Source organism: Pogona vitticeps, chromosome 9 (assembly GCF_051106095.1).
Source record: "Pogona vitticeps strain Pit_001003342236 chromosome 9, PviZW2.1, whole genome shotgun sequence".
NCBI lineage: Eukaryota > Metazoa > Chordata > Lepidosauria > Squamata > Agamidae > Pogona > Pogona vitticeps.
In genome coordinates this window covers 25554838-25564259 of record NC_135791.1, presented here as the reverse complement: position 1 = coordinate 25564259, position 9422 = coordinate 25554838, and the positions used below count along the sequence as shown (strand labels likewise).

The 9422-nt window shown below is 51.9% G+C and overlaps 1 protein-coding gene across 2 annotated transcripts; it reads right to left on the bottom strand.

Annotated features, from left to right (window-relative positions):
- Positions 1-150: 150 nt before the first annotated feature.
- SIX5 (SIX homeobox 5) lies at positions 151-9412 on the bottom strand. Of its 2 annotated transcripts, none has more exons than XM_020787093.3 (3): positions 8327-9406; positions 3958-5231; positions 151-3339 (listed from the first exon to the last, which is right to left on the bottom strand). In XM_020787093.3, exons 1-3 carry the CDS (start codon positions 9169-9171, stop codon positions 2699-2701), a joined length of 2760 nt encoding a protein of 919 aa, XP_020642752.3. In that variant the 5' UTR covers positions 9172-9406; the 3' UTR covers positions 151-2698. The 2 variants fall into 2 exon arrangements, with proteins under 2 accessions (XP_020642752.3, XP_072836012.2); XM_072979911.2 differs by lacking the exon at positions 151-3339 and having other exon boundaries at positions 3993-4155; positions 4784-5231; positions 8327-9412.
- Between the last annotated feature and the right edge of the window lie 10 nt (positions 9413-9422).

Sequence of the window (9422 nt, the reverse complement as noted above, 5' to 3'; positions counted from 1 at the left end):
TTGAGTACTACTTGCTGTGAAAAAGGGGCATATAAATAAATTAACTAATAGTCATCTAACATAGAATTGGACCACTTTAAATCATCTGCTGGCTGTCAGAATGGCAGAGCAGGTGAATTTCCAGAAGATTCATGAACGCATAGACAAACAGAGATTTAAGATAAAATATATTTATATATAAAATATATATATGTATGTATATATATATATAAAAGACACAAATACACATTAAAAACACGAGAAGATATAAAAATATCTTGTAGAAATGATTGTTTCTCACAAACAGTGGGAAGACGTGTAATGCTGTAGTACCTGTGTGGGGTAGATAAGGGCTGGGCGGGGCTCAATTATTCAGCTGAAAACTTAGATGCTTAGCTCTTATCATGGAAAATACAGTAATGGGGGAGAGAGAGGAACAGTTAGTCTTGTCATTTTGTAGCAATACTGTGATTTCTCTCCAGAACTGTCAACTGTTAGAAGCCGGGGGAGTAGGCTTCTGACTCTGCAATCAAGGTGGAAAATCCCAATGGCACATTGCTACTCAACAGCAGTTTTTGAATAAAATTCCCCTTCTACTTCAGTGAAAAACTCTTGATTGACACAGAGAAGTTCTGCAAGAGGGTTGAGTCTGCATGGGTACATAAACGAAGGGCAGGAATTTCTGCCCTGGAATATTTAAGCTAGCGGTTTCCTTTTGTAGGATTGGCTGGTCTGTTTTCTGGCATGGAAACATTATGCACCTGCCTTACATCATGTCAGTCTTTTGGTCTACATAGCTTTGCAGTGTTTACATCAACCTTTTCCTAGCAAGTGTCTTTCAGACTTATTGGCTTCAACTCTCTTAATCCCACAGCTGGCACGTTGGGAACATGGGCTTGAGCAGCTCTCTAAAGCTTCAGGCAAGCGTCTTTTATAGTGTTACCTGGAGATGTTACAGATTGAACCTGGGGCATTTATGTGCGAAGCAGATATGCTTTACCACTGAGCTATAACATTTCTTCTCTAAATTAGAAGCTTCACTTTTTCTTGTTAAGGAGCATGGGTAGTTTAAAAGAATACAAAAGAGAAAACCAAAGTTCTTCTGGAAGACAGTAGGGAAAGTAGCATAACCTGTAATGTTACTATGATTACCTCGTTGAGTTGCTCCATGGTGGCTCAAAAGTTTCCCTCTGTATCATTTCCAAAACTGGCTCTGTTTTGAAAAGTTTTACAGAACATTCCAAATTCCTTCAATCACTACCACAGATTCAATATTCAGAAATTCCTTCACCTGCACAGCAGGGCCTTCACGTCATATAAGATGTTAATGGTCCTAATATTCCCCATCAATTACATGGATGTAGTGTAAAAAGAAAACCAGTAACATATTGGAAGGAAAGATGCCACTTCACAATAGAAAGTATGGGAAATAAGAGATTTTAAGCTTGCTTTTTCTAATGAGAGATTTATGTATATATAATTCCTTCTGTGCCTTAAAAAAAAAGTCAGACCACCTGCTAATTTTAAAATTTGCAAAAAGAAACATATGCTCCAGGGAACTCAAGTGTAATGACATAACAAGGTATTCAGGAATGTTTTTAAGTGTCTCTAATTGTCCTGGGATTTTTTGTTCCCAACCCCTAAAACTAGGGAATTTTGGGTAAGGCCAATACTGATTTTACTATGGTTTAAAGGGCTGCAAAGCCGCATCTAAAATCTATTTGCATGTACCTTTAATTGCCAGACGGATCTCTGCAGGATCTCATCTGTTTTTCACAAGTCAGGGCTTCATGTACAGTTCACACGTTCCTTTGATTTCCTTTGCTTTCTCATATGTACTAAATGCTGAAAAATGCTTACACGGACATAAAAAATGTAGAAAAGAGACTCTAGTCAGGCTTTTCTATCCTGAAGGACCAGCACAATGTCTGTATTTCCTTTTTGGTTCCTTTTGTGTCAATGCATTCCAATTTTGAACCAGATATTTAAGCACTGCAGAAACGCACCAACATAGGGCCCTAAAAACCAATACGAGGCAAAGCCTGGATCTTTCCCTGCTCCAAACTCAAAAAGCATAGTTAAGTCCAGCCACTGGAAACTGGCTCTTCTCCCTACCCCCTCCAAATTGGGATTTGAGGGTCACACTGTGAACTGAACCCCATCCCTAGCACCATGGATGAGAGGAAAGGAAACATCCCCTTGTGGTCTAAGTGCTCCCCATTGCTGGTGAATGGGCAATGCGTAACCTCGAAGTGGCATCATCGCGGCTCGCAAGAGAATGAGACAGGTTTCGAAGGGGCAGGAAGGCCTAACAGGAAATAAAAGGGAGGACAACCCAGCTCTCCCTCCAAGCAGAGAAAGCCCTTCTTGGCCTCCAAAGAAAGCAAGTGTAGATGTTGCTTGCTACTTTTCTGGTGGCCACAAGATGGCACTTAGATATTTGTAACTACTGTGCAGAACTGGAAGAGAACGGTCCATATATGAGTTTTTGTACTGTAGTGTTTGCTCACCCTTGCAAAAAGATACACCTGCAGCCGTGATTACAAAGAGAGAGAGAGGGAAAAAAGGGTTCACACACATGGGAAAAAGGTTTCCCTTTCAAGGCACTTCTAGCTCTCCTAAACCAGTCCTGGTCTGGGAGGTGGCAAGGAACAAGAACCCAGGATTACAGGGAGAACCCCGCAAACTATCTCCTTGGATCCCTCTGGATTTTTCTGTTTTACAAGTCAAGCGACTCTTCCACGGGCACTGACTGGAGCTGCGTCAGCACCTTCTCATCCGAGTCCAGGGCTTCAGAGCCCATGGGGTCAGCCCCAGAAGCATCGAGCAAAAGGCCATCATCCTCAGGGAGCTGGAGTAAGCCGCCCTGCTCCTCCATGGGGCTCTTGTCCATTTCAAACAGCCCCTCGGAGCCGGTCCCTTGAAGATCCATGCTGACGGCACCAGGCCACACCATTTGCTGCTGGGATGCTGTGAGCCCTTCTTGCTGGGAGAAACTGGAAAGAAGGATGGCCTGCCCGGAGTTGGTGCTATATGGAGACAAGTCAGCTGACCCACCACTGTCGGAGGCTGAAAGTGAGGAGACCCCAGAGGGCAGCACAGAAGTCACACCCGGGAGCAACACCCCAGTGCTGCTGTTGTCCCCACCTTCATGGCTTCCGAGAGTGGCTGGTGCAGTCACTCCCACTTCCTGCTTGATGGGAACAGCCAAGGTCGGGGCCGCTGCTGGAGCTGAGAGGATGGGTGCCATCAGCATGCCTGCTGGGAAGGTGGCCGTCAGAATGAGCTTGCCCTGCTGCAGAGCCATGCCAGTGACGATGGTACTACTGCCCGTTGCCGGATTGGTCAGCAGGAGGTTACCTAGGTTGGAGAGCAAGCAAGCCGTCTCACATCTTAAGCAAAGAAAGAGTCTCTGTATCCTGCCTCCCCGTTCCTTCTCTGACTTGGTGCACCAACATGGAAATTCCCTCTCCTTCTCTCCAAGATGGTCCCTACACATGTATCCCACCCTAAATGGAAAAGGACTTTTGTGACCTATCAAGTGCAGGCACACCACCATAAATCTTTCCAACCTGACAGAGAAATTGCTTCATCTTCAGCCTATGGTTCTACCACTGAGTTTTGCCTTCCCTGCAGCTGCTCACATCTATTTGAATCGTTCGGTAATCTGGAGACTTTACTCTGCAGTGACCGACCTTTAGCACGTGTAGTATATTGTAAAATACCAGGCCTGCTTCTCATGATGATCGCCTGTTTGGTCCAAGGGCTGCCATGTTTATGGCTGCACCCACCTACATGGGTTTTGCAACCGTCATCAGGAAAATGGGGGCAGTGATCACTCAGATGGCAAGCTGTCCCTCAGCCTTTCTAAGGCAAATGCTGAGATCCTTGATTCATCACCTCATTAACTATCCCCCTCACTATGGCACTTGCTTCATGTGCAAGCCCTCCCAACCAGTTTCTGCCCACAGAAAATACCTGGCGTGGTGCCTGGAAGTTGCACAGCTGTCATGCCGACGTTGGTGTTGATGAGATGCACACTGCTCTGGCCAAGATTTCCACCCGCCGCTGGCGTCCCCGTCACGGGGCCCATTTTGATGGAGGCAGCACTCGTTAGGATCTGGATGGGGCTGCCCACGCCCTGCTGCAGCGTCACCACCTGTGAGGTGGGCACCACTTGGGGGAGAGAGAGGATCTGTGAACCTTGGGCCACTTGAGGGAGGGAGACCAGCTGAGGGGCAGGAGTTCCCTGTGTTACGGTGTAGATCTGCGTGGGCGACATGGGCACCATCTGGGATGGGGAGAGCACCTGCGTCCCTGGGACAGACTGGGACAGAGGGACCACTTGAGAGGGAGGCGGCACTTGGGTGATGGGAACCAGAGACGGGGCAGGAACATGGAGGACCGTAGCCTGGGCTGGAGAAGATCCCGGGATGGAAATGAGTGGTGTGGCTGTAGTAGATGAAGATGGGGTTGCCAGGGTAACCTGCCCACTGACGGTTGCCACGGTGACCTGGGGAGTTGACATGGCTTGAGTGGCAGGGACTAGCCTGGCAAGAGGGACGATCTGAGGGCTGGAGGTGGCTGCTGGCTGAAGTGGCGGGGCCAGCTGGCTGGCTGCAGGAGCCTCCTCGTTGGATGGGACTACTTGAGACATGGAAGCAGCCACCAGCAGGGCTCCCTTCTGGTCAGAGAGCAGCGTGGAAGCATTGGGGAGAGATAACAGGGGTGGGACGGCCCCCTGCCTATCCTCGGACTTCACTTCCACCCCAAAGGCCAGCGGCTCCGCGGTCTCTGATTTCACCTCTCCTTGAAGAGCTGCTGGGCTGAGGATGACAGCTGTGGAGGGAAGAGGTTCCTGGGAAGCCTTGGAGACCTCCTGACTGCTGGGTGCAGCAGGTTTCCCACTCAGCAAGGAGGGGGAGCCGTTGAGGAGGACAGGTGGACTGGGGGTGGCCGCCACAGGGCTGAGGGTGATGGTCTGGTTGTCTGCCAGGGCCAATCCGTTCAGGATGACTCCTCCGCTGGGGGTCTGGATGACCGATCCGCCATTGAGGAGCATCGTGGGAGAGGTGGCTGTGATGAAGTTGCCGTTCAAAAGGATGGAGGAGGCGCTAGAGCAGGAAGCTGGCAAGAAAAGGCTGCCAGAGTTTGGAAGCCCTTCGGGCGTCATGGAAATCCCCAGAGCTGCTTCTGTCTCTTCGGGGCCACGGCTGGATTCATCTTCTGTGCTAGGATTCCCATCCGACTCGCTGTGGGGATGGAAGAGATGTGGTTATTAGAATTCCCTAAACTACACATCTTTGTCATGTCAGGCTGTTGTGGAAAGGTTATAAAATGCTTAATAATACTTTAGGGACTTAAGGCCAGGTTGACATTTGCTTCCAATTAAAAAAGAAAAAAAAGCAACAACAATTTCATTTGTGTTTCACCTCCTGAAGACATTAAAAGGTTCAGAGTGAGCAGATGGATGCTCTCCTTCCTCTGGAGAAGTTTTCATCTTGTTCATTCATTGCAGAAGTTTAAAAAGTATTTCTGACACTCTCTCCAAGAGTCCTCTGCCCCATCTCCCCAAAACAGGGATTTTTCTCCCCAGCATAAAAATATGAATTCTAATTCCTGGAATGGTCCGGTATCTTTTAAAAAGGTCACATCTCCTCGCTTCCCCTTGCCCACTACAGTGCTGAACACCCAAAAACCCAAGAGAAGATATAACACAAATGACACAAAAAAAACCCGCCCCAAACCCAAACGTTTTTCAGACCAGGTGTGGACGTCCAAACAGCCACTTTCAGTTTGCTTTTTTGCTTGCTTTTTTGCATTTTTATCAAGGTGTGTAGCTCACATGAATGATCCTGGGAACAGCAAATTGACCCCTGCCAAATATGAGCAGCTCAGGATTAAACCCCATCTCACAGAAGGGTGGGGAGCCTCTCTGCAGGTCAAAAAAGGAGCCAACACAACAGAGGAGTCTCAACACAGCTCTTGAAAACTAACAGCATCTGCTTGGGTGGCTGGTCTGCAGCCTGCTTCATCTGATGCAAAGACAGAAGACGCTTTGCCTAGAAAGTGTCGGGTTCAAATTCCGCTGCATAGTGAACGTGAAGCAACACAGTGACATGAAGCGACAGCCATTCTATGGGCAAGGGGGTGAATGCACGAAAGAAGCCCCAGGCAATTCAAAGCCTGGGCTTCACATTTCGCAACAGAAGAGCTGTGCCTGCCACTTTCTGGCTATGCGTGGCTCACTCGAGCAGGAGAGAGAAAAGGAGAGGGCATGCAGCTGCAGAAACATCTGGACTCGCCTGTGCTCCTGCTGCTCCTCCCTCTCCCCCCCCCCCAACAGTTGGTAGCAGAGGGAATGAGCTGGAACTTTCTCAAGCTTAAGTGGTTTCTGGCTTTTGTCTGCAGAGGAAAGGAGAGCATGCAGACCTTTTATTCCCCCCCCCAAACCCTGTGAATCCAACCACAGGGGGGAGAAAAACCCCACACCTCCAACTGAAGATCCTTTCAAACATGCCATGAGTTTTCATTCTTGTAAGAATCCTTCCAAGCCACCCAGGGATGGTGGAGTTGGTGGCAACTGAGAGGCTGGTGAGAAGGTCTACAAACTTTTGTCAGAGTGGCTCCTAATTCCTGTACTGCAGTCTAATGCTTCGGTCCTCATCCACTGCATCTTTACTGAAAAGCAAGGCTCACTCTGTTCAACGGGCTTAAGCATTTGGGAGACCCACCATGGACTGTGCAAAACAAAACAAATAAACAATGTTCTCTCTCTCTCTCTCTCTCTCTGGCCATCTGTCCTGCACAATATCCAAAACACAGTCTCAGCTTCTGGTCACCCTTTGCTTTGTTCTCCTTCATTTGTCTAGAACCGAGAAGTGGGAAGACACCCCAAGAAGAACCTGGGACTAGTTCCTATAATTTTCTAGCACTATGGAGGAAGAACCTCAGACACAGCATAAGCCTGGGGGACAAATTCTTTCTTCAGGGATACAGAATACACACTCCCAGGAAGTAAGACATCCTCATGCTCGAGGATGCTGCAGTTTATTTCTTATTCTTGTGGAAGAAAGGGCTTCATCTTTCCTCGAGGATCTTTTGATTTGTGGAACATTTTGAGAGCAGCAGATGAGACGAGCTTCCAACACAACCGGTTTTCCGAAAGTTACATCACTTGACCAGAGGATCCTTGCAAGTGTGTGATGTTTAGCAACTAAGAACAATGCACAGAGTTTCCCTAAGAGGTTCAAATTCCTTCCTCTTGCTGTTTGCAAGTACAAAGATTTGTCAGTGTTTCTGAGATTTCTCTCTTTTACTAATATCTGTCTCTCACAAAAAAGTTCTGAGAAAAGAATGGGCCTTAATTGGGCTGGACTCTGGAAAGTGAAATCTTCAGCATGATACACAAGGGCCTGCCTCAGATAGCCTCCGAACCAACCCCTGCTCTCCTACCCTGAGGTCAGCCCCCCAGGCCTTGGATTCCAACCTGCCTAAAAGCCCTTTCTCTGAATGGTCTGGATGGGGCATGAATTGTCCTGCTAGATCTGACCCTGATCCCAATGCAGTGGTAGAGTTTCCGACCAGGACCTGGAAGATCTATGCTCAGGTTCCCACTGAGCCATGGTGTTCTTTGGGCAACCCTGGGATTGTCACTTTCTCCACCTGGTCTACCTCACAGGGCTGCTGTGAGGATATAATGGGGAGGAAAGCCATAGCTGCTCCCTTAGGTTGGAAGAAAAGCATGCTGTAAATGTAACACGCAATTACTATTCCATCTGAAAGATTCCATCTGAAACAGGCTTCCTCGGAAGTATAATGTTGTTATACCCAAGGCTGTGCTCCCCTTTAGCAGAGGAGTCCAGCCGGCTGCCCACTTTCTCAGCAGAGTCAGGAGACCAGAAGCCCTGACAGCTCAGTGGTTGAGAGGCTGGGAGTTCGATTCCCCCTTGGTGCCTCCTTGACAGGGTTGGACATGATGATACTTAGGTCTGTCTGCCCTTCCAGCTCTGCAGCTCTAAGATTATTATACTAGAACTGCTGGATAGCTTGGGGGGGGGGGGGGATTAGGTCTCTTTGGCTGCGGAACCAGAGGCTGGGAGTTCGATTCCCCCTTGGTGCCTCCTTCACAGGGGCTGGACTCGATAATCCATAGGGTCCCTTCCAGCTCTGTAGTTCTAAAATTGAGAAAGCCTGCTCTTGGGTATCGAGGCTCTCGCCCAGGAAGCGCTAGGAGGGAAGGCGGCCGCAGAAGCGCTCTGCCCACGCCCAGAGACGCTCTCTCCAGCTGATGTCTGGGGGGGGAAAGAGATCGACCGGGTCGGGGAGCGGAGTGGGGGCCCCTCACCTCTTGCTGGGCGTGCCGGCGCCTCTTCCTCCTCCTCCGGCGCCGGCGCCTCCTCCGCTGCGGTCGCGCTGCCGGCGGTTCTTGAACCAGTTGCTGACCTGGGTGAGGGAGAGGCCGGTGTCGCGGGCCAGGCGGCGCTTCTGCTCGGGGCTCGGGTAGCGGCTGCGGCCGTAGGAGGCGCGCAGGGCGGCGCGGGAGCGGCGCTTGAAGCAGTAGACGGTCTCCTCGCCGTCCCAGATGGTGCTGGGCAGCGGGAACTTCTTGCGCAGGCGGTACTTGTCGACGGCGCCCAGCGCCCGCCCGCGGGCCGCCTCGGCTTCCCGGTAGCGGGCGCGCAGGTAGAGGTCCTGCAGGAAGGCGTGGTGCGCGGCGCCGAAGGGCCGGCTCTGCACCAGCCGGTAGAGTTCGCCGAAGTCGCCCCGCTGGAAGGCCAGCAGCGCCCGCGCCTTGGCCAGGCTCTCGCCGGCCGCCGGCGCCGCCAGGCAGCGCGCCTCCTCCTCCGGGGGCAGCGAGCCCAGGAAGCGGCCCAGGCGGCCCGGGTCGCCCGCCTGCAGCAGCGCCTCGCACACGCACGAGACCTGCTCCGCCGAGAAGCGCGGCGGCGGCGAGGAGGAGGCGGAGGAGGCGGAGGAGGGAGCCGGAGCGGGAGCAAGAGGCGCCCCGGCGGGCACCGCCGCCGGCCCCGATCCTTCTGCGCAGCTGCCCTCTCCGCCGCCGCCGCCACTACCACCGCCCGGCGCCGCGGGAGCGGGCGGCGGGGCCAAAGTTGCGCGAAGTTTGCCCGACTCCGCCGCCGCCGCCGCCGCCTCCCGCTCCGCCGCGGGATCCGCAGGGAAGGAGGCCATCTTCGAGCGGCGCGCCCCCCTCGCCGGGCCGGGCCGGGCCTGGCCGCCCTCCCCTTCCCCTCCCCTCCGGCCTCCCCTAGCCGTGCGCGCCGCCTCCCCCGTGGAAGCCCTCCCTTTCCCACATCCTCGGCCGGGCCACGATCCTGCCTGGCGCGCCCCCTGGGCAAGCTTTTCCCAGGCGGCGGTGGCGGCGTTGCCTTGCAGCCCGAGCACCTGGAACACCCCCTCCGTTTCCCCCCTTTCCCAGCCCC

What these genes read in the sequence shown, in the direction of transcription:
- SIX5 (XM_020787093.3), bottom strand. Translation starts at nt 9,171, where the DNA reads ATGGCCTCCTTCCCTGCGGATCCCGCGGCGGAGCGGGAGGCGGCGGCG. An exon ending in GCCGGCACGCCCAGCAAGAG is followed by an intron (nt 5,232 to 8,326) that starts GTGAGGGGCCCC and finishes CCATCCCCACAG; the next exon opens with CGAGTCGGATGGGAATCCTA. An exon ending in ACTTCCAGGCACCACGCCAG is followed by an intron (nt 3,340 to 3,957) that starts GTATTTTCTGTG and finishes TCTCCAACCTAG; the next exon opens with GTAACCTCCTGCTGACCAAT.